Source organism: Camelus bactrianus, chromosome 25 (assembly GCF_048773025.1).
Source record: "Camelus bactrianus isolate YW-2024 breed Bactrian camel chromosome 25, ASM4877302v1, whole genome shotgun sequence".
Lineage (NCBI taxonomy): Eukaryota > Metazoa > Chordata > Mammalia > Artiodactyla > Camelidae > Camelus > Camelus bactrianus.
This window is the reverse complement of record NC_133563.1, coordinates 23012827-23038556: the sequence shown is the minus strand read 5'-3', so window position 1 is coordinate 23038556 and position 25730 is coordinate 23012827. Positions and strand designations below refer to the sequence as shown.

Below are 25730 nucleotides of genomic sequence, written 5' to 3'. Positions count from 1 at the left end.
GTTTCTTCAAAATGAAAATGCTATATCCTTTGTGTATAGGACACACACATATCAGAGTCTCCATAATACATTAAAACTGACTCTCTCCAACACTGTTTCCCCGTTCTATTTCCTGTTTTAGCGAACGCATCCACTTCATTTCTGCCCCTAGATTTCTGCGACTCCTTTTTCAGGACACGCTCCCCCCTCTTTTCCTGTCCATCCGCTGAAGTCTAGCTCAGCTCAGCCTTCTCCATGATGTCTTCCCTCCTCCAGCCAGACAGGATCTGGTTCCCCTGCCTCCTCTATGACATATTTACTACGACGTTCATGTTTCCCCGTATATTATTCTGTATTACTCTACTCTTATCTGCATTCATTCTCTCTCTTCAATTGTAGTACAAATTATATGAGTAAAGATCTATCTCCTTCTTTCATATTTCCCAGAGTGTCTGGAACAGGGTTAATGGCAAATGATACTCAGTATAAGGGCCTGGGTTTTCATCTTTGTTTTCAGCTGGACAGAGGGAAATGTGAGCACGTTACAGAACGCAAAACCTGAGTCTCCAGTCTCAGGCCCTTTGATGGCTATAGACCCACCCAGGTTACTGGGCAGCACTTCAAAGGGTATCTGCCTTCGCCTTTCCATTCATGTGAAGGAGAATTTGGGCCACCTGTGTATGTTTGGTTCCCCCCGATAAGAAATGTTAAATGATTCTTCCTTCAGGACGAGGCTGCGCTATGCTCTGGAGAGAGTGTACACAGCAGGGTGCTGGCTTTAGCTCAAGCTCTGTCTGCTGTGAGGATCCAGGCAGGTCTGGGCGGGTCGGGCTGAGGCGGGTGGCTGGGGGTGACTGGGGGTGGCTGGGGCCCTCTAGGAGCCCGTGGACAGCTCAGTGGAGGAGCCGGGCCACCGGAGAGGAGGGGAGTCAGGGGGAGGCCACAGTGTCTGGCAGCCCCAAGGACAAGGAGCCCCCGAATCTGAAGGTCCTGTGTTCACTAAAGTTCTGAGAAGCCAGGGGCAAGACACAGCTCTGCTGTGGGGAAAAGATGACAAAGCGTACACACGAAAGGGAGCACTGAGAGCCACAGGGGCAGTGATGCGCACACACACACAGGTGCACAAACATTAGGGGACCCAAAAAAGGCCATAAAAAGGGCTGTCAGGAAACATCCAAATCTCTCAAAAATAAGCATCTGGGGGAGGGGGTTAATTGTCCCTTACAAGTACTCAATACACTCACATCCAAATGTGTAGGTCACCTTTTGTACTCCGTGTGGACCCCTAACACACGTGGTATTGTGGGTTTTTTCTCATGACTAACAGAATACAAGTAAAATGAAACCCTGGGAGAAAACTCAAAAAGCCTAAACATACATATTTCACTTATGACTAGACAGAAAGCAAAAGAGGTTTCTCAGGGCTACACAATAAAATGCTATTGCACATATATGATACCACCTCCAGGAAAATCCTCAGACTCAACTGCCAGACACAGCTCGTGGGAAGACGCTCCTGGAAATCCAGATATTGGCTTATTCTAGGTGTACATTTTCCCAGTCTTAACCTATGACCTTTGCAGGTGCTCAGTACACTTACAACTCAATTTTCAAGCTACACACGCACCACTGTCGTCACTGAATACACTTGCTGTATGTTGGTTTGTATTTAATGGTGGTACATATAACTTCATGTATCTAGACCCACACTTGTTTGGATCCCAGGTCACTCAACCTGTCTGAGGATCAGAGAGAAGAGGGGCCAAAGCAGAAGTAAAAAGCCATCATCAACAGCCAAGAAGGAATTACACTGACAGAGAGAGAAAGGCTCTGGGCGGTACCTCTAGCATATGCAGTTTTCCATGTATCTGAGTCCCAGAGGGGTTCTACGTAATAATGAAGCCACATATCATATGCTAAACACGTTACAGCTTATAAACTTACTTCTGTAGTCTTCACCTTATCTGTTTTTGCCAACAGCCAAGTGAGGTAGTTGGGGTTGGGGCTGGTGATTCACCCCTGTCTGCAGATGAGAAGAAGGTTTAGGGTTTACTCTGGTGGCTGGAATTGGCCACTGATAGTTCACAAGTGGCGAAGCCACATATCACATCTGGAACTTAAGATATCTCGCCTACCAAGACTCCACACTTGTAAGCGTATCTCCAACCTCATTAATGAGAATATTTCTGCATTACCATAGTTGTTTATATCAGTGGTTGCATCTGTAGTGTTATTTGCATAGTTATGTTTTTCGTGGGTCCTCCATTATTTTATAAGCACCCCCAAAGACTCCTTTTTCTCTATAACTCCCTACTTTGCTATGGTGGATGGGCAGCTATTTAATTCCCACTGATGATTAGAATCTGGAAACTTACCAAACTCTGTTTAGGGTACCAAATGCTAGCATGGTTCCAAACACCCGTGCCGACTTATGAAACAGAGCACTCACTAAACCTAGGACAGTTATCTTCCAAAGATAGTTAGAAACCCAATGATCTTGTCAGCTCTCAGCCACTCTCTCCTGACAGCTGTCATTTGAACTGTACCGGCACTTCCACAGCTAAAAAGTCACACTGTTAATCAGGCTACCAGAGGCAAGGTAGGGAAGCCAAAAGTGGACTCTTCGGAAATCATTAAGACTCTAGAGGGCCTTTGAAAGGCTTTTCTTAAAGTCACCGCGTTACTGCACCTGTTTCCAATGTCTTTCCATCCCAATACGTGTTTTCCTATCATGTGCAAGATTCTAGGAAGCAAAGCCAACATAACAAACGCTCACTCAAGGTACCAAGAAGTAAATGATACTTGCATCCTGTGAACCAGTGGTTTTTAAAGGAGGCCCTGGCACCTGCGTAAGCCTAGGGTCTGTTCCTCAGGGGCTCTGATTTACATCACAATTACATCTGCCCTTTGGGTATCTGATAAGGAACGTAGTTAAGAAAACTTACAACGTCCTGCAAATCAATCCCCTTTTGTCAGACTTCTAACTTTCCCACTGATTACAAAATGAAGGGACAAATATGTGATTTGATTTGATTGCTATTTGATTCAATAGCAACTCGAGTTTGCAATTTCCTTGTTTTAAGGGAGGAGTTCCAGACAGCAAGTGGGATTAGCCCAGAGTAAGAGGTATTCAGATTAAAACAATGATGAAACATCCATTTTAATGAAAGGATAAAACATAAACCAAAGAATAGGCGTTTGTGTCAGTCTGATAACAGAAAAAAATGATGGTCTGGATGTAATTAATACAATTAGCTGATGAATAGAAGCTACTGAACGAATAAAATTAAACATGTTTATGTTCAAAGAATCACAATACTTCATAGTTCTTCCTGGATTATTATGGTTATTTCTAAAACTCTTTTTTATTATGATTATTTCTAAAACTCTTTCCCACAATAAAGAATCTTCCTTCAGTCTTTCTATTTTTTTAAAAAAATATTTTATTTTACTAGCTGCAATGGCCAGATCATCTAGTTCCCTAAATCTTGTCGAAACATCTAACAAAGAATGGAGAAGCTCCTACCTAAACCAGTCAACCAGTGAAACTTTCCACTGAATCATGTACCAATGTACACATACCAATGACTAAAGTCCAGGCATCACGCTGGATGGAAAATAAGTTCTATTACACATGCTTGCAGTGTGGCTGTCAGACCTGAGAATAAATTCTATTTGCTTTTCTAATGTATTGCTACATTTTAAGTGCTATATTTTAGTAGATATGTTGAACACTTACTTAAATTAATATTATGATTATTTGGCATTTCTGAATACATGAGCTGAAGGTCAGGAGGTGACCGACAGAATTTAAAAAAAAGGTGGACATTTTGGGTTAAAAATCAGTAAGGAAAAATTCAAATCCAGATAATAAAGCATTATTTGCACTTGAGGATATGCATGTTTTCTTCTTCCTATTCTTTGATCTTTTTTTATACCCCATGGTACTTCCAAACTTCATAGTTGATTCCATAATAGCACCTCTGATTAACACCTCAATACCTCTGATCCTTTCTCTTGACTCTAGCTCAGGGAGAACCATGAGGACAGGGGTGTCCATCCATGGCATTCCCTGCTGTATCGTCAGAGCCCAGCACCACCCCTCAAACTCAACATACACAAAAGATGGCAGACACAAATCAGCACTCATTTCAATGCTCCCATCTTTCTCTCCTCCCTCCCTCCGCATTTCCACCCATAAACACACACAATCTCTCTTCAGCATCATTCCCTACTAAACTAGTTCCTCTTCCCAAACATCTGGTTTCTAGGAGTGATTCTCCACATATTCCAGTCACCCAGGCAATATCTTCAGCCAGCTTGGACTCAGAGATCCCGTTTCTGTGTCTTTGCCCGTGGTATTCCCACTGCCAGCAATTCCGTCTTCTTCCCTTCCACTTTAATAAAACCTACTCATCCTTCCTCATGTCCCATGAAGCCATCTCCTTCTTTTCTAGGTCACCGGGATTTGTCCTTTCTAAAACTGTTGCTTTAATTCTCCAGGGTTCTTGACAATATTTTGTTCAATTGCCCTCCATTTATTTATGGATTCTGATTCTGGTTCTCCACCTAAAAAGTCATCTTCTTGAGGGGCAGGAATCACGTTGTTTATTTCTTGTTATCTTGTCCAATACAAACAGAACTTGGCCCCACAGGCTCTTGATAAATATTTGTAGGCCGATTAACTAAAGATAAAATATTATTATCAGGCATGTGTTCAAGAAAATTTTCTGGGAGGAAAAGTTTTTAAAAAGGGTGTATCTAGGTTTCCCTGAAATCTGCATTCTACATACACCTACAAGTATATAATCTTAACTAATCTATAACAAAACATTAATTGCACTTTTATAAAAGTTCATATACACTGCCTTGAATCTTGTTTAAATCTATCCACTAATTGCAAGGCACTGTGACAGATCTTCTGTTTTGTTTGTTGCCATGTGAAAAAGACAGTTCTGTTACCAGGACATCATAGACCCTTGTTTTCAAAAGTCAAACAGGAAAATATGCTTTTCATGTTGTTATCATCACCCATAAAGCCAAGGAAGGAGGAAGAATGGCCTTTACTCTTCCTGCCTGCTTGTACAAGGGCTATTTACCATGTTGGTATGTCTTTCATCAGTGCCAAGTGCTTCACAATATCACTTTTATTAGTCACTCACCACAAGCACCATGTGATGCGCGGGAATATTATTGCCCCCTGTTGAGCAGCACAAATGCCTTCATGAGACACAGAAGAATGATGCGAGGGACTTGCCCTCCCTAAGATAAACAGTGGGAGTCAGAGCTTGAATTTGAAGCCCTGGTGTGCTGCTTAGAGTCCTGAGAAAATCTACAAAGGTCTTCCTTCAGTAAAGTGGAGGGACATTTGTCACCGGCTCATCACTAAAGGCTCACTCTCCAGCAATAGTGAAAAATCAACTCAATCCAACAAATATTTCTTGGATGCCCAGTAATGCTATAAACAGTGCTAGACATGGAAAATACAGCAGTGAATCTGCCAGACCTGGCCCCGCTTCCGGAGCTGAGAATCTAGACAGTGGCTTACAAAGGAGGAACCTAAGATCATCCTCTGGGGTATGGCTGGAAACTGTCACAATGTCTATATTTATCTCACCTTAAAAGGGATTTTTTTTAATTTCTATTTTTTTTTGAATGATCTAATTTTGATTTATTTATTATTATTATTTTTTAATGGAGGTACTGGGGATTGAACCCAGGACCTCGTGCATGCTAAGCACGTGCTCTACCACTGAGCCATTACCTTCCCGCCTTAAATTTCTATTTTATGAGTGTGTTTGTGATACATGTAATGCATCAGTACAGTAGTACATGTGTATGACTGTCATATGCCCACACTGGGGGGGATTCTACACTCGAAATATTCATTCAGTCCTGAGACCCAGAGTAAGAATTAACAGAAGTGGGACGAGACTTCCATGTAAGTGGTTAAAGTGCAAACCAGTTAAGTAATGACTGTAATTTCCAGTGTAATTTCTTGTCTAGTGATGTGAAGAAGACTGAAAACATAAGCACACACTAGCAGCTGCTCACGTGCTCAACATGGGACAAAAAGAAGAAAGCATTATGTCACAGGATAAGGAGAAATTAAAGAATAATATGACCTTATGCCTATAAAACTATTTTGATATCTATGGTGGCTGACAGGGGGGTTGGGTGAAGGAAAAAAAAAAAAAAGGTGGGAGAAAACAAAGTCCGCATTTCACATTTGGTTAAAACAGCAACTTACAGTCCTGATATGGTTTTTAGCAAAAGGAATATGGACTATTGGCAAGACTGCATAGAGAACATCCACTAGTCTACATAGTTGCATGTATATATTATCAACGTCATCTTCCGAATCAGTGCAACAGGTATTAGGAATGCGTGATGGGGGAAAATAATTAGAAAACAAATGGTTTAGGATTCCAGATGGCTGGTTATTTAAGTATAGTATCAAAAGTATCAGAATGTTTCTAAATTTGGTTTCCTTTTATAAAATATATCTTTTAAAATGGAAATGATCATAATCAAAAGCTTCTGAAAATCAATTTACAAACTTGCCAAATATTCATCTTTCATTTGGAAAAATGTCATCAATTTCTAGTAGGTGTTCCTTAATATAACCATATGTAAACCACATACACACACACACACTTTCTCTCTTAGATGTTTGTCAAAGGTTGGCAATTTTTTTCTGTAAAGGACCAGATAGTAACTATGTTTGGCTTTGGAGGCCATAAATCTCAGTTGCAACTACTTAACTCTGCTGTGATAGCATGAAAGCAGTCATAGACAACATGTAATGAATGGGCATGGCTGTGTTCCAATAAAACTTTATTTACAAAAACAAGCAGTGGGCCAGATAATGGCCCATCAGACGTAGTTTACGCCTATCCCCCACATACATGATTGATTTTCATATGTCATTTTAAAATTTCATTTTAAAATTCATGTTTTCAACATCATAAATGTGTACACTCTCATTTCATAACTGAAGAAAAGGTGCTTCCAGAATGTTAACTTTGAGCCCTGTTGACCTGTTTACTATTATTAATAGCAATAACAACAACTAACAATGTGTGTTCACTATATGCCAAGCCTTATTCTGAGACCTTTCCATGCATGTGATCTCAAGCACCCTATTGATTCCTCCCACTTCATAGTAAAGGAAACAGAACTTTAAATTGATTTAGTCAACAAGGGTGCTCAGTTGGAGCCCCTGAATCTACCAAGCGACCCCATTTATTCAAGAACCCATGCCAACTGCATATCCCACTTTAAATATCCTTATCCTCTCTTCTGCTAAAGCATTTTTTTTTTCTCTTGGGATACTTGAAAATTCTAACAGTATGCCCAAATATCCCCTGATATCTTAGAAAATCTTCATACTCATTCTGTCTTGAATCCAAAATTCCCCAACCCTGAGAGTTTTGCATTCTTCTAGTCCTAAAATCAACACCTAAACTACAGGACTTATTTTCCAACAAGTCTAAAGGTTTGGTGTGAAAACTGCAGTTATAATCATAAAATTATCACCTTACCCATTCCTAAAAAGAGGATCTTGACCTAAATATCCAGTGCTTATTATGCTATTTCAACTTACACTTTGAGAACAATGAGTCAAAGGCTCTGTGTTAAGAGTCTACAGTGAGGATCTACAGTTAAGTAAGTAAAAATGCATTCTAGCTCTAAACAGACATTGAGCAATACTTTGAAAAGCTCTTAATCTATAATGTACCAAATAATATTTGGAACATTTTTTTTAATGTTTCTTGCGTGAGATTCTACTGACTAATCTATTTCTTATGTGCAAAACATAAGTCTGGGGATATGCATCTTCCTAGAGTTTCACGTCACTGCAAGGCAGCAATAAATATGTTTCCTTCCAGAGCCTAAAATATGACCCACTGGACTCAACATTCCAGAACTTCTAATACTTTTAGTTAATAAATAACCCATAGGTGAGGAGTACTTACTATTACCTTCAAGTAAAGCACACAAAAGTGAATGTGGTACATTTCGTGTGTATACATTTCTCAGTATGCTTCCTGGTAATTAGGCATACACGGCAGTGTAAATAGCCAATTAGTCACACAGTTAACCCAAGTTTTTGCAGCTTTTAAATATTTCTTAATTAATTTTTAAATGTATTAATGTTGCTTTTCATCTTTTTCATGTCTGCAGACATAAATATTATTATTATACATGTAAGTTTAATTTTTGCCCAACACAGAACAATTATTCAGAGACAAGTCAGATTTCACAAGTCCAGGCTCTGTGTGCATAGTAGCTCGGGCATTCTTTGCCTCTGAACTCCAAGCTACGATGGCCTAGGGCTCAACCTGTACACACTAAGAGCATGGCTTCTGGAAGGACACTGCACAGCTGCAAAGCCCAGCTCTTCTATTTGCTGGCCCTGTGACCCTGGACATGTTTCTTAATTTATCTAAGACTCTGTGTTCCCATCTCTAAAATGGGACTAAAGATGCCTACTCAAGGTTTAAATGGTGCAATCCATATAAAATACTTATCATACTACTTGGCACACAGTAATACAGATTCAATAAATACTGGTTATTATAATAATTATTATTCACTGAGAAGGCTAAAAGAAAATCAAGAGTAACACCAAACCAATGGATATTACAATAAGTTGCATACGAAAAACTGACAAGTCTACTCTCAAGGGATGATTTATCCATCTATCTTGGCAGAAGGAAGCTTGGTGTTAAGCAATTAAAAACAGAACCAGAGGTTAGAAGATATAACCTAGTCTGACCTTGGAACTAAATACCCTCATTTACAAAGTAAAGTCTAAAGTGCTTGTTTCAAAACAGAGTAAGTCAGAACGCTCTTGTAGCACTGAAGTACGGGATGCCTCTTCCCGGATTTTAGGCAGAGAAGCTCTGGACCTAAGAATGAATAAGGTGGCATACCTCATCTCAGAGAATGCACAGACCTGCCAGCCATGGAGGGACATGCAGGATTTGCAAACCTGCCCTTAGAGACCCAGTTTGACCTGCCAGGCAGTGAGCTGGCTGAGACTGGGAGCCTGGCCCTTCCCCAGCAAGAGGGGCTGCACCCAAACCCAGCCTTCCCTAGGACTGGGGGCCTTCCTTCCCCAACAGAAGCGGCTGTGACTTCACACAAGCCCCCAAGGTCTCCAGGTGCTGCACATCTGGCGTCTCCCAGCTCAGTCCCTTAGGTGCCTGAGTTCAAATTATTTGTAACCCAGAGATAATGCCACGCTCATGCTTGCGTTATAGGAAGGTGGCGTAGCTGGGTGGAACAGAAACATGCCGTGTGTTATGCCTAACTCTGTGGAATAATGAGAGGATGGAGGATCATGTGTCCCCTCCTGCTGACCCTTTGCATTGATGGGCCCCCAGTAAAGGTGTTCTTTAGTCTACAACATAAAACGTGGTATTCACCTTCACCACCTCACCACACAAGGAGACAAAAATGGAAAGGGTTTTAGGTGCCCTGATGTACATCTGCACAAGGTACTAGAAGACTCAAAACCAGAGAAATGACATGGAAGCAACCTAAATGCCCATCGACAGATGAATGGATAAAGAAGTTGTATGTATGTATGCATGTGCGTGTGTGTGTGTGTGTGTGTGTGTGTGTGTGTGTAAAGGAATACTACTCAGCCATTAAAAAGAATGAAATAATGCTATCTGCAGTAACATGGATGGACTGAGAGATTATCATATTAAGTGAAGTCAGACAGAGAAAGACAAATATTGTATGATATCATTTATATGAAGAATCTAAAAAAATGACACAAATGAACATATTTACAAAACAGAAATAGATGGGGATGGGTGGGTGTGTATAACTCAGTGGTAGAGTGCATGCTTAGCGTGCATAAGGTCCTGGGTTCAATCTCCAGCACCTCCATTAAAATAAATAAAATTAAAAAAAAAAAAAAGCAGAAACAGATTCACAGACACAGAAAACAAACTTATGGTTACCAAAGGGGAAAAGAGGAGGGAGGAATAAATTATGAATTTTTGATTAACAGATACACACTATAATACATAAAGTAGATAAACACAAGGACCTACTGTATAGCCTATAGCACAGGGAACTATATTCAATATCTTGTAATAACCTATAATAGAAAAGAATCTGAAAAAGAATATACACATATACAACTGAACCACTTTGCTGTACACCTGAAACACTGTAAATCAACTATATTTCAACTTAAAAAAAAAGAAGCAGCACCTATTTTTTAAGTCACTAGAAGAAGTTCGGCAGGGAGAGCTGGACTTCCCTCTTGGAAGGTGTTACCTTTTGTCAGACCTCCCGTTCCTAAGTCTGAAGGGGAAAGAGAGTCAGGCCTGCAGTCAGCCTGTTGCTCTTCCAGGAGAATGACCAAACCAGATCCAGGGGCTCTTGGAGAAGAAAACAACCCTGTGAGAAACACATACTTTGCCTGAACAATCCTCCCGGCATGCAAGGCAGTCAGGTCACACAGATAAGACACAATTCTCAAGGTGAAATGCCTTGAGAAAAAAATGTCTGCATTCTATTAAACGCAGTTTTAAGTGATAAACTCAATACACATTTAACCTTTGGACACATCTCTGAATAGATTACCAAATAGTTTTAAATAAGTATTTTTCTTTGTTTCATATTGTACTATAATCTCCATGACGGCCTGTCTCCCAGAACTCCCCCAAACAACGTCATTTAATATCTATCACTATGCTCTATCAAGAATTGCATTTTTGAGTACAAAGTAAAGCAGATTGTCATATTTTATTATAGAAGGTTTTTTTAAGGACTGCTAAGCTAAATTTCATAATAATTTTTTTTTTTTGTATAAGCCACCAATAAGGACTACAATGATTCCCCCCAAAGTATACTGGATTCCAGCAGTACGACTATGGTGCTAATGGTGGTCCTCCCCTCCCCGCCATACATTTAGATGCTCATGAAGAAGAGTCTGCGTCTTGGCCACTAGAAGTTTTCTCTGGCAGAGGATGAAGGTCAGCCGAGGAGCACTGGTTGGGTAAGCACAACATCAAAGAACTGAAAATGTCCAGATAATCCCCAAATTCTCAGTGTTCAAACTCCTCCCTGAATAAACATTCTTCCAGGACTGCTGACAAATAGCCAAACCAACTTCTTCTCCTCCTCTGCGTTCCCCTTTCAGAAGTGAAATTATCTAGCAGCAAAATAACCACCCAAAGTGGAGCTACAGGAAGACGACCGAAGAGATTTCCTCTGGTTCCCTAAGCTTGTCAATGATCAAATGATTTTGCCCCCTAATAAACAAAATGACTTGACAAATCCTGGTGCGTTGGAATAGCCATGTCTAAGGAATTCTTGGCCCTAACCACTACACCTCTGCTTGGAAGGCGTCATTGTAAATTATGAATAAAGTCCTGAGTAATCAGACTCTTGCTCTTCTTGGCTTAAAGCCCTCATTAGTGTGAAGTCAGCAAATGGCGAACATACAGACAAATGCATTGGCTCCAAGCCCAGCTTCTTAGACTTCGTGGATACTTGTCAATGGGTTTCACTGGAGCTTCTCTCTTTTGCAGCCAACACAGGCATAAGAGAAATCACAATTTTATTTCACAGTTCCTTGTCAGAATTTGAGGACAAAAGGTTTACTGCATTTGTACACGTGCCACCCATTTTGAAAAATGAAAGGCTAAACTCATGCAGTATTATCCAAGAATAAAACCATAAGAACAAGTAAATTTGGATTTATTCCTATTAGTTAGCTTTACAGCAGTTGCAGTACAAAAATCAATGCCACTATTGTAAAATCAATCAAAATCACTATTGTAAAGTCAACGCAATGGTGCAATGAGATATAGACTTAAATCTTACTCAAAGTGGCAAAAAACCTGCCTTCTTGATAATCAAAGGTAGCTCCTATTTCCAGTTTCTGGAGAAAAGAGGGAAAACATTGACAAAATATATTGAAACACACGACCTGAAAGACCTTTCTTTTGAGTTACGTAAGTGAAGAACATCTTGCAACTTTCCCAGAAAGTCTGCATCTTAATTATTCCTAAGGCAGCTTTGCTTAAACAAAGAGATAACTTTTATACAGCTTTGGCTGAGAGTCTTTCTGGGTGGAAGTGCTACTTGGAAAGTCATCAAAACCCAAGGGATGCAAAAATCATTCTTTGCAACTTGAACCTGAGCCACGTGCCATGTTAGTCATATGTTGAGAGTTTTCTTTTACTTCTCTTATTGAGCAGATACTGAACACCAGAGGCACATCTTCCAATTCAGAGGGTGGTGAGAGGGGGAGGGGGAGGGGGGAGCACATGGATGATGAGCAGGTGATCATCAAGACGGGGAGGTTTACAGGGAAAATTACTTCGAAAGCAGTACGGTCCAGGATGTACACCAATGTCTCCTAAACTTTCCCAAGTTGTACCTTTCTTGAGGCTTTTCTGTGAGCACTTTCTTCTCCTTTGTACAAGCTTCCCCCTCCCAACTTTAAGTTATTTCTTCTAAAATTTTTTATGTCATAACCTGCACAATTTTTTTCACTGCTTTCTCACCAATGATCCCAAACTACCTTTTGTGGAGGACACTGGGTTTATCTCCCCAACACTCAATGAACCCTTCTCCATAGGATAGCAGCTATGGTCCCATCTCTGTCCCCAAGGGGAAGGGGGTCTTGCTTGATCTAAAGCAGTCAGGATAATACCATCCTCCTTGTCACGACATTGTAGATGGGTAAGCCTAAGACAACCAGTGAAGGACTTTTCTCTGCTTTAAAATCTTATGAGTTTGTAAGTTAAGATGGTCCTAAAATATCAAAGCTCAAGATTTTGTTGATGGTTGATGGCAACCAATCCTCTTTCTTCAATATTGATTGGTGCCAATGGCCATCATATAAATACAAAGGAAGCTTTCATGACAGCAAAGTTAATGCACAGAGAAGGGGAGAACCAAGATGACTTAAGAGAAATACACCTGGAATCCTCAAGTGAAGTTCACCGATCTCTGAAACTTAACGTTACGTAAGCCAAAAACTCCCCTCTACCGTTTCAACCACTCTCTCTATTGCCCTTTATTTGCTGCCCTTATATATTACTTACATGCACATGCCTTTGTCCCGTCTCTAACCTGGCTTAGGCTGTGACTTGAAGGCAAGAAGGATGGACCTTACTTCTTAATATTTTACCAAGTTACTTCTATAGTTGTTTGCGCCTTGTAGGAACTCAGAGAGGCTTGGATTCAAGACCAAGCTCCCATGCTTTATTACCTACATGACCTTGGTCAAATTGCTCGTGCCTTAGTTTCTTCCATTTTAAAACTGAGATAATAGAATTATCATCCGGATTCCATAAAACAGTATCGATGTAAATGCACAGAACAGGACTTGACATTTTGCTAGACTGTTGTGTAGTAAATGACTGAAGTGTGCAACTCTCCTTCTATGACCCACATATAAAAACACACACCTTGGTTGCTCTCCTCCACAATGATTTTGTACCAAATTTCTCTACAGGTTATGAGAAGACCTTTGTTCTGTACCAAACTACTGCCCCAAGCTTGTCAGGGAAGAGTTCCACATTCAGAGGAACCCAGACACCGCAGGCCCACTTCTGGCCAGGTTTCCTGTGATGTGGGTTGTTTATCACCCCTCAGATTCACATCTGTTGTCCTGGGTCTCCCTTTTGTCACTGCACCCTCTTACCCTGCAGGAGTTTGAGGCAGCCATCTTCCCTTATGCTAGAAGCACAGCTTCCATTTCTAAGTGTCCTTCTCCGCATCTTCCGCATTCTCCCATCCTTAGATTTTCAATCATTTCTTTTCAATGTCTCTCAATTTTTGTATTTATTACATTATCCTTAATTATGAACATATTAATTTATTGAATTATATTTATTGTCTCCCCAAATTGTAAAATAAATTTATTATACAAAGATATACAAGACATGAGATTCATGTAATGTATGCTAGCCACCCTTCCCCACCCTGGCTTCCTTGCAAGTCCCTCTTCTAAGGTACCCACCCCTTCATGAAAATTAGTTGTGCTTCAGGACAAAATACAAACGAACAAACAAAGGACTCTCGCTTTAAGTCCAGAAATGCTATCTTAAGATGAATATACTTTTTATTATTTTGCACTTGGCTCATTTTACGGTTTGGAAATCTTGAACCGTGAAAGTGAAAATAACATGCAATCCACAGGAGGCCAAAGTGTGCTTGAAACTGACAGATGAAAGTGACCATGGAGGGAAGTCCAGGGCACGAAGGTCCTCCTCTTGTCCCCAGCACCTAACCCAGTGTCTGGCATCTTGACGGGGTTTCGGATTATTTATAGAACTAGTGACGAGACACTGAGAGGGATCCTGCATGGATGTGGCAGGGCAGCAGGGCCCTTCATCCTGCTGCTGAAACAGCTTTCGGCTTTGAAAAGTAAAATCCAACCTTTCCTTCAGCTTTGCCGTACTTCCGCAGAGTTCTGGAAAGGAAGGGGAAGTAACGGCTCCACCAAGGACAATCCTACAGTAGAGGATCGTAATTCTAAGGACACAGTATTATTTCAGAGGAAATATAATTATGTAGGCACACATTATCAACTGGTAAGTATCCTATTTGTAAAAGTCATTTCTCTCTCTTAGATGGGAAAAATATGATTTTGTGCTCTCTTGCCAATAAAACGTGTAACATTTAAAAATGAACACTAGAGTGACTTAAAGAAGATAACTGGTACCATTGGTAAAACACATGACCATTTCTCCCAGCTTTTAGGTCTTTTTTCTTACTGATAAATAGAATGCCTGTCTCTAGTATAACGTGGTTCTATGTCATCAATTCTGTCTTGTGCACATACTCAAGACTAGACAGGTTATAGTTTGAGCTCCTCAAGGGTAAGGAGCTTCTGTTGTTTCACTTCCCATCTCTCACAGCAAGTGGTGTAACACCTGACATTTAACAGGCACTCAATAAATATGAGCTGAGCAAGTGACGAAATGGTAGCACCCACCTGAAACCAGCTATTCAAAGAAATTCTTGTAAAATTAAAGCTTTGTGTTTCTACTGGAGTATTTTCTGACATGTTAAACTACTCTTTCTATCAAAACAACCTATACTAGTAGCTTTCTTCCCTTTCTCAAAGTTAAAGACAATTATACAAGCAAGCAAAAACATTCCCCAAAGTATTAAAAGGTTGTTCATGAACTGTGAAGTGACCCTCGAAAGAGAGAGATTGTGTGTGTGTGTGTGTGTGTGTGTGTGTGTGTGTGTGTGTGTGTGTGTGTGTGTGTGTGTGTGTGTGTTGGTGGAGAGATGCCTGGTTGGCTGGTGGCATCCACTCCCCTGGCTACAATCTCATTGGCTCCTGAGCAAGCATGTGACCTAAGCAGTCTGGCCAATCAGGGTGAACTTCGGGAACTGTGTTTGGTATCCTGGCTGGAAATGTTCCCTCTCTTCCCCCTGGACATTAATTATTATGAGCCAATGTGCAGCCTGAAGTTCCACTGGCTTAAGGATGAAGCCAACCGAAGAAAGAGCTGACACATGAAGGAGCTACAGAAAAGAACCAACAGAACTACAGAGAATGAATTAAGCCTCAAGGCATCACACCTTCTGGATTTCCAGTCAAGGGGGTCAATACATTGTTTAAGTTGATTTTCTGTTTTCTCGTAGTCAGAAACATTCAAAGATATCTGGAGAGGGGTTTGGGTTTCACAGACGTATATTTTAGTCAACATTCATCAAAAGGTGCATTTCGTTGTACATAAGTTTTATTTCTTAAGAAAAAAAAAAAGAACCATGAACAAACAGTGCGTGTAAGCTAGTAGATTTCATGCTGAAGGTTTTAGGAGGTTTATTGTCGTCTGTGACTTATTCTGAAATCCTGAAAAAATAAGATGAATTGATGGTTGGACAGAAGGAGGGACAGAAGGATAGTTATGTGATAAAGCAAGCATGTTAAATGTCATTTGTGTAATCTAAGTGATGGATATATGTCAGGGGTGTTCACTGTAGAATTCTTTAAACTCTTCTGTATGTTTAAAAATTTTCATAATAAAATGCTGGAGGAAAAAGCTCTAGTTCACTCTTGTTCCTTATATTTGAATGTCCTTAAATACTGTGGTAACTTTTGGCTCTTATGAGTATGGTAGAAGATGTGAGTGTACTTTATCTTGGCAACCGAGGTCCATCATCCTCTCTCAGGAAGACAGTTATACCCACTGTTATGTTTGACCATCAGATTCTACAAAACAGTCATTAAAAAATTCTAACAAATGTAAAGGAAAATGAATCATGGTTATGTATCAGATAACTGTTGTAAAACCTCATCTCTAAACTGACTTTTGTTGTCAGTTTTTAAGAAGAAAACAGTGCAAGTAGGAGCTTTGGCAAAGTCTTATTTCATCAACCTTATAGCTTAGCTAGAGATGACATAAGGCGCTCTTGGCACCTCGGTGTAAAACACACTCATCACGCCACAGGGAATAAACCCTGGCCTTTTGCAGTGAATACACTCTGTGAAAGTCACTTTCATTTACGGAAAAGTTAAAGAATAAAGGTAAGTAGAACTTAAAAAAAAAAATCAATGAAAATAGGATCCAAGTTTACCCTAGTCTCCTCTCCTGCTGGGGAAGAGGAAAGGAATCGGGAAACAGAACAGTACCTTCCACAATCCAAGAAATTCACACTTTACTGGACTCAAAACATATGCCTCAAAACAGTATGCAAATCTTATAAAGAGAATTGCATTTTAAACAGAAAAGTAACCCAGGATCCTCAATAGAAAATGTACTAAATCCTTTTTCAAGATGGAAAACAGCAATTCTTTCTTAATATATCTGTCTTGTAAATTTGCACTTTTATATACTGGTTGTTCTTCAACCAGCACCTAATTATGTATCTCCACACCACCCCATTTCCAACCATTCTTGTTTTTTTTCTTTTTTCTTTTCTTTCCTTTCTTTCTTTCTTTTTTTTTTTTTTGTGGACACAACACTCATAGTGTATTCCTTCAGAATTTTATAACATATTTAAAAAATGGCCAAACTTCACACATAATAAAAATACAGGGACGAACCTAAACATAATGAAAATAGGATAGCCCCAGCATGAAATGAGGCTTTCTCTCTTAACAAGGGAAGGTTCATTCTTTTTTAAAATCTTGCTTTTCAAAAAAATTTTTCTCACGCTGTTTTAAGCTTTTTTTTTTTTTTTTTTTTTGGAAGGAGGAGGTAATTAGGTTTATCTACTTATTTAAAAAAAAATTTTTTTTTGATCAAGGTACTGGGAATCAAACCCAGGACCTCATGCATGCTAAGCACGCACTCTGCCACTGAGCTATACCCCCACCTAAGAATGTTCATTTGTTTCTCACACTTTAAGTCAAGATCAGAGAAGCTACTGAGCATTCTGTACTAGGACTGGTCCTGAGTCCCATCTGACTGGCCACAAAGCACAAAGTTCAGCGCTTTGCAGCTGTAATAGTTTCACGACCCAAAGGAGAGCCTCACAGAGCTGGGGGATCTAAATAAGGCCCAGACCTGAGTGGGTGCTGGGCCACAGCTTGCCTCAATAAAAGGAACCCCTGGGTAAATATCAGAATCAGAAACCTGTAGGTACAAGTATCGCAGGGAGACAGTGTTATCAGGATTAAAACAAACAGGCACCGCCGCCAACAAAACCACAAGAAGCAGCTCAAGGTTATGAGTGGGAAGAGTCGAGCCTTCCCCTGATGACACTGGCTCCTCACTCCCTCCTCCTCCGCAGCTGCCACAGGCTTCCCTGGAGCTGGCTGCCCTGGTATTTACCCCCTCTTGTCACACCCGAGCAACAGCTGTTATCAGAAAGCTGCACACATGAAAGGACATCCTGTCCCACACTCCCAGGTGTTTTCTCTCTCCATCTCGCCTCTCCCATTCAACCTTAAAGGTGTTTAAAAAAAGCTACAGAAAAGTGACTCTTTGTGCAGACCCGAGTAAATAACTGCTCTCTCTGAACCCTTCCAACAGGGACGCATCCCAGCCAGCCCAGATGAAAATAGCTCCTGTTGCCCCTGCGGGCACTGCCCCGGGGAACAGCTGCTTGCAAGCAAGCTGTCTGATCCGCTAAGCTCTCTGCCTGCTCTCTGTCTCCACTGTGTTCCTCCAGGATCTAACAGTCCATAAAAAGTCACTGACATAAGCTTCCAAGTTTGGTTACCAAGCTGATAAGACTGGGACAAGGAGCTCAGATCTGGAACCCACTTCTCCTTGGAAGATAATGAGGAACATAGAAAAGTGTGATGACTTACTGCGTAGAAAGAGGGTTAATGACTGTTTCCTTTGTCTTTTTCTAATCACTGAACTCACAGACTCCAACCATTTAAGAGCCACCACCTGATAAAGGGAAGTGAGTCACTGATGCAAATAAATACTAGAAATAACAGGAGAGGAGAACAAGCATGCGTCACCCCACATTCTTTCTGTGGAGGTGTATTTATTTACCTCATTTTCAGGTTTATTGATTCCAAAGCTGAAAGAAGCTACAACCTAAGTATGAGCACTGGTCTTTTAGAAAAGTAACCACAAACATTATCATAAGCAATGAACACTGCAGTCCTTTCAAAAACAGGTTTACATAAAGATAAGCACATAAGGGTACAAAATAATTCCACAATCACTTACTGAGCACTTACTATGCATCTTCTATTTGCATGATGGTTTTTGCAAGTGACAGAGCAGTTACAGTCTTTCTCTCCAGGGAAGAAAGGAGTCTTTACCAAGAATGCTATGTGCCAGGGTGGTGCTCGCTGCCCTCACATCCGATTTGTGAAGCAGAAAAAGATGTTCATAGAAACAAGATCTGTATATGGGAAGAGCCTCTGATTCAAAGGCAACTCAACACCCTACACTAGGCTCCTCTGTACTGACTCTAAATGCAGTGACTCTCCATTCCCTAAAGTACCCCCATTTTTACCGGAACAGGGAGTAATTTCCTGATGCAGGGATGTCCTCTCTGTTTAGAAGAATAAAAGCATATTCCTTCCGTTTGGGTCCCTACATTTCAGTTAAAGCACCTAGGCAGTAGCTTTCCTGCCATTCCCTTCAGCTACAGTGTCCAGCAGAGCTCAACTTCCATATTAATGGCCACCAGTAGGGGCGACCCCCTAAGACACGCTCTAGGTCAACGTTAAATTTCCTCAAGTTCAAATTGTGATTAAAAACAGACTACAGTTCACGCTTGAACAACAGGGGTTTGAACTGCTCAGGTCTGCCTATACCCGGATTTTTCTCAATATAAATACTACAGTACTGCCTCAAGTCATGACTGGCTGAATCCATGGATGGGGAACAGGGGACACAGAGGAACAAGTCTAACTATAAAGTCATACTCAGATTTCCTTATGTGCAGAGTATGAGTGCCCGAACTCCGACACTGTTCAAGGGTCAACTGTATTTCTCCCTGTTCTACTCGGTATCTCTAAAACTCCGTATCTCCTATTTACTTTATTTTACATTGGCCTTTGGTTCAATGAGTTGATTTTTACCTTTTATCTGCATGCTGCCTTAACATTACCAAAGCAAATTCAGAAAAGCAACTCAATATTAGATTTAATGAGTTTTTATGAAAAAGGCAATAGCAAGGCTGTAAGAGTCTGGAAAGGTAGTGTGTTGTAGCAAAAAGGCAAACACATCAAACAATTTGAAAGAACTGCAATTTCCTATGACTTAGCTAAAACTCACTGCCTAGTAAATTGCTTTTAGGGAACCAGCTTTAGTGACTGGGTGAGACCATCGTAATTAGCATATTTAGTCTAGGTAGATGAGCATAACTGAAAAGCTTGAAACGTTGTCTCTCTTAATTAAACATTCCTCATTACAGTCTTAATTCTCCTCCACACCCCACTGCCATCCTCACAGCCGGCAAAACAGTGAACTGCTATTTATCTTCCCAATAAGTGATTATAAATTCAGAATGAAGGGGGTTCAAATTAAGTTTTCAAAACCACATGGCAGGAAGGACAGAGTTTAATAGTGGAGAAAGTGACCATTCTATCTTAACAAAACATAAACACTTCTAGAAATAAATTAGATTTTTCCCAACAGAAAGGAAAAATCATTTGTCTACTCATTTGCGAAAGTTATCACACCAGAATGTGATGGCTTTGTACACATGATTCTGCTTTAAATTTGCCTAATCGTGACACTTCTTCACTCTCTAAGTTACTCACTGAAGACACAGTTAAATCACAGGTAAATCTAGCATCCTGCTTAAGAGCAAGAACTCTCAGTTCTACCACTTTCTGGCTGAATCATCTATAGCCAGTTAGCTCACATTCTCTGTTCCTCAGTCGTCTCACCTGTAAAATGGAGATAATAAGTGTATCTTCTACATAGCATCGCTATAAAGCTTTAAGTCATGTGTATATATATAAATTTTTTTGATAACATATATTAATGTATATTTAGTAACGCTATATAAGCACTTGGAAGAGTCCTTGGCAGGTAATAAACACCATATCATTGTGATTGTTACTATTATCATATCTACCATTCCCATGGAGAAAATAGTGATATTCTTGCCTTCTTTATTTAAATGCTCATTACAAACCACCTTCTTGCTAAGTATTTCTGAGATTAGCCTACAGAAGAAGTATAAGGTGGATTCTGGATATTATAATTAGAGTGTCATAGTTATGACTGCATGGCAAATTTCAAAATAAAAGATTTATATATAAAACATATAAAAATAACTAGTGAAAAGTCATACTACCAAACCCCACTAATATGAGTGATTTATACATGGTTAATTACCTTCACATTAGGGGTGTTCTGAGACAATTTCCTTGACTATTGAAGGCATATTTTCTCTGTTTTATATCAAGAATAATACTATAAAAAGGTATATGTAAAATGTCAGTCCCATCTGGTGTGGCAGTAATGCATTATTGAGTTAATGATAAATATCATTGCATTCTTTGGCTAAATCCAAAAAGGAACCAAAAAAAATTATTTTAAAATTTTGAATATTTTGTTTTCCATCACTCTTATGTCATACAAGTGCATTTTTGTAATAGTTTTCTTGAGATATAAATCACATACCCAATTCACCCACTTAATGTGTATAATTCAATGGTTTTAAGCATATCCATAGAGTTATGAAATCATCACCACAATCAAGTTTAGAACATTCTCATCAGCCCCAAAGGAAACTCTATACCCACTGGCAATCACTCTCCATTCCCCCTCCCCACTGCTTCTGGCAACCACCTTCTGTCCTTCCAGATCTGCGTGTTCTGGACATCTTATACAAACAGAATCGTACAGCATGTGTCCTTTCATGTCTGTCTCCTCTCACTTAGCAAAACGTTTTCAAGGTTCAGCCATGTTGTAGCATATATCCATATCTGACTCCTTTTTACTGCTGAATAATACTTCCTGAAGCAGATACACCACATATTACTTATCCATTCATCAGATGATGGACATTTGAGTGGTTTCTTCTGTTTTTGGCTATAATGAAAAAATGCTGCTCTGAAAATCTGTGTACACATTTTTATGCAGACATATGTTTTCATTTCTCTTGAATATACATTCACACCCAGGAGTAAAACGACTGGGTCATATGGTAATTCTATGTTTAGTCTTTGAGGAAATGCCAGCATGCCTTCCAAAGTGGCTGCACTGGGGGAGGGTACAGCTCAGTGGTAGAGTGCACGCTTAGCATGCACGAGGTCCTGGATTCAGTCCTCAGTACTTCTATTGAAAAAAATAAGTAAGTAAGTAAATAAATAAATAAACCTAATTACTTTCCTCTTTTAAAAAAAAATAGTAATTCTATAAAAAAAAAAAAAGAAGAAACAAAGCACTGAATCATTTTACCTTTCCGCCAGCAGCACAGAAGGGTTCCAACTTCCCCACATCCCTGTCCACACTTGTTATTATCTGTCTTTTTGATGATAGCCATCCTGGTGGTGTGACGTGGTATCCAAATGCACTTTTAAGATGCAAAACCACACAAATACATTGGGCAAAGAAGTGAAATCCCTTATGACAAGGGGAAGCAGAAAGAGATTAGGAAAAGGACCCTGCAGTCAGGCTGGAAGAGGAAGCAGGAGATGTTTTAAATCTGTTACTCAATTTCATATCCTTATGCAACCAGCTGCCCTCACCAAAGTGTCAGGATTGTGAAGCCAGCCCTCAATTTCACATCTGGAGCTTATAATAATCAGTTAACAACAATTACTTTTGGTTTATTGATTTATTTGACCAAGTCTCTTCCCATGTCATACCCCATTTGATCCAACACCACAAATCTTACATGGGAGGATGTTATTATTCTCATTCTGCAGGTATGGGCACTGAGACCCAGAGTGGCTAACTGACTCACCCTAGCAAAGTAGTTAAAAATACATACATACATCCATATCTACAACATCTGTATATACATACATAAATAAATATTATAAGTAAAATTCAAAGAGATGGACCCAGCAGCCAAATTTTGTATTTTAAATCCTAATCTTGGTTTCTCTTTTTTTCATCACCTTCATCTGTCTCATCTTTGATGACCCAGAAAGTAGTAGAAAAGAAAGAGAAGGCAGAGAGGAATTGTGTGAGTGTGTGAGAGAGTGTGTGTGTGTGTGTGTGTGTGTGTGTGTGTGTCACTTACAGGCAGGAGACCGGGACATCACAAAGCCACAATCAGCCTTGAGAGAGCTGCAAGGGACGTGAAAACACGTTGCGACAGTGACAGCAAGGACTGCATCCCCACTCCTTTATAAGAGGTTCCTCCAGCAACTAGGAAGCCAGGGCCGTATATGGCCACTTAAATCCCCAAATTCTAGTATTATATTATCTGTATTTACAACCATATATTTAATTACATACACTAGTCATTCAGATATTTGAGTAATTGCTATATGCTCAACACAGTGCTAAGATGGTTGAGATTTTTAAAAAGCAATCATTACAATTTTCCAAAATAAAATTAAAGTTTACTAAGCCTTTTACATGTAGCATCTCCTCATTTAATCCTCACAAAATTCCTGCAAGAGAAGTGGAACTGAGGCACAAAGAAGTTAAGTAAACTGTCCCAAAGTCACAGGACTAATAAATGGCAGAGGCAGAATAAGAACCCAGGCAGCCTGGGTTCTTAACCATCAACCCATCCTTACTGCTCGACCTTGCTCAGCTGGAAGTCAGGTGTGGTGACACACAGAGACCAGTAATACTAATTGACTCCAACAACCATTTGTTGAATGCTCATTAATGCCTGAACCCCAGGGAGGGGGGGACCCTCACAACAACCCTGTAAAGTGCTCATCTTCATTGCCTTTCTATAGATGAGGAAACAGAGGTTCAGAGAAGTGAATTAACTTGCCCAAAGTCACAAAACTGAAGTAGCTAAGGCTGATGTGGTGCTTACTGTATACCAGGCACTGTCCTGAGCACTAACTCATCTATTCAATCCTCATCACAAAACTATGAGGTAGGTTCCATTACTAACCCATCATACTTAGTTAAGTAGCTTGTCCAAGGCGCCACACTAGTAAGTAGCAAACCTGAGTTCACTCTGACTTTAATGTCCTCCTCAAAACAACTTAATGTTGACTCACAACAAAGTGGCTGAGCAGAAATTCAAACCCAAGTCTGTCTACCCTTATCTTCTCACCATCTCACTAAGGGTAGCCTTCAAACCTGCTGCAGTGCAGAGGGATGCCAGGAAAGAGGGGAGGAGCAAGTACTCTGGGGACCCCCAGGGAAGGGGCATTTAAGTATCCTGAAGGAGAAAGTGCTTGCTGGACAAAGAAAGGCACCATGAAATTTATTATTTTAAAGGGAATGAAAAATACCCAATTGAGGATTTTGAAAAAGATGACACAGTAAGGGGCAAATAAATTAAATTATTTAAAAGTTTCAGATTGAATCAGAAAAGCTTTATTTTGATTTTTTTTTTCAGTTAAAAAAATCTCTTGATGGAAAACGAGTTTTTATTTCCTTTAATTTCGACTATACATTTAAAAAATCATCAAGGAATAGAAACGTGCAAATTCCCTTTTGTAACGTTAAACTCAATCCAATATTTACTTTCTCAATCTAAAGGCAGCAAGCAGGGTGGTTACCAAACCTTTAGGGATCCTAAAGGATCCTTTGCAAGAGTCTTCCTCCTTCGGGTCCTGAAACATAGCATTTTAGAAACCAAAATGACCCTGGAGATTCAGGCCAAGAACTAGAAGGAAAAGGCACGCTAGCCGTTCTGAAGGGGCCAGGGGCCGGCATGCAAGTTGTGATTCAAACTCTGGAGAGCCAAGGGTTTTTCCCCCTGGCGAACTGATTTATGACCATAAGACGGGCAGTTGCAGAACCGGTCAGACCATTGATACAATTCCCAAACATGAATCCAGGAGGGACCACGATGGGACAGGAATGATAAGGGGGGAGGGGGTGGAATTTGGGGGTCGCTGCCTGTCCTGGACGCATTGAGACAATCAAACCCCAAATCTTGCAGTAGCCTGGGGCGGATGGGCTCTGCTCCCCAGAATATGCGCGCTGGGGGAGTTGGCACAGCTGCAGGGCAGCGGGACAAGGTGCCTCCACGCCCCCTTGCGGATCCAAATGATGATTGATGCGAATGTGCCAATTAAGTGATAGGTAGAGTGTCAGAAATGTTCTCAGTTCAGCACCCCCCACGACAACCCTTCAAGGGAGTCGCCTTGATCAGCTCCATTTTACAGATGAAAACACTGAGGGCTCAGGATATTGAAGCAAAATTTGCCAGGAAAATCTAAGTGAAGGCGATCGTTGGGCTGGCTCCTTTTATCTAAGAGTAAAGGGGTTGGGGCCCCTCACAGCCCCTCTCGCCCTCTGGGCGGACTAACAGTAGGCTGTCAGCCGGCAGGCCTGTCAGCGCCCGGGTGCCTGGCGGGCAGAAGAGGCGCGCGGGGTCAGCAGCAGCGCGTCCGCGGGACGCAGGGCTGCAGCAGCGGGGCGAGGGCGCAGCACGCACCACGCGCTCGCCCGCGTCCGCCTCGGGAGCCCCGCGCCAGTCCTGAGTCCGCAGGGCGCCGGGCTGCAGCAGCTAAGCCGCGGCACGGCGCGGAAGGTCCACGCATCCGCAGGCGTCCCTGAGCCCCGCGCGAGTCGCGAGCCACGAGTCCCCGCGCGCGTGCGCGCGGCACTGCTGCGGACACGGGCTGGCAGTGCCACTCGAGCCCCCTGGCACTGCCCCTCGTCTTACCGTAACTGCTCCCCGGTGACCAGGACCTCAGCCATGCGCTCCAGCTCCCTTTGCTGCGCGCCGCCACTGCCGCTGGTACTGCTGTCGCTGCCACCGCTGCCACCGCTGCCAGCGCTGCTGCCCTCCTCCATGGTCGGGGCCGCGGCGCTACCACTGTCTCCGCGGTCCGCCGCGGATTCGGGTGTTAAATCAGTCTGCCCTCACTGAGACCTCCCCCGCCATCTTTGTTAGGGGCAGTCCAGTAGCTCGGACGCTATTGGCTGGGGAGGGAATCCCTGTGGGTAGGCTGAGGCGCTCCGCGAGTCCGCCCCAAGAGCTCCAGCTTGGGGGCGTGGCTGGAGCCCCGCGTGGTCGGGGGGCGGGGCCTAGGGAGGAAAATAGCAACAGCTGGGCTGGGCGCCGGTTCTGAGCTAATTGTGCTGGTTGAGGTCGAATTCCTTGAGCGCCCTTTACTTTACCCACAGAGCTCATGTCATGCTGTGGGATGCCGGGGACAGGCGGGGAGATTACTGGACAACTGTGGAGGCATTTTTATTATACTGTCTATGCCCCAAAGTGCC

The 25730-nt window shown here is 41.3% G+C and overlaps 1 protein-coding gene across 3 annotated transcripts in view; it reads right to left on the bottom strand.

The window, feature by feature from the left end:
* The window catches only part of DEPTOR (DEP domain containing MTOR interacting protein), a 130482-nt gene extending 105040 nt beyond the window's left edge, over nt 1–25442 (bottom strand). The window contains exon 1 of one of the 3 annotated variants that reach the window (XM_074352982.1): nt 25171–25442. In XM_074352982.1, coding sequence (XP_074209083.1) covers nt 25171–25301 — 131 coding nt within the window. In that variant the 5' untranslated portion in view covers nt 25302–25442. The remainder of the gene's footprint in view (nt 1–25170) is intronic. The other 2 variants (XM_074352980.1, XM_074352981.1) reach the window with 2 other exon arrangements.
* Nucleotides 25443–25730: the final 288 nt, after the last annotated feature.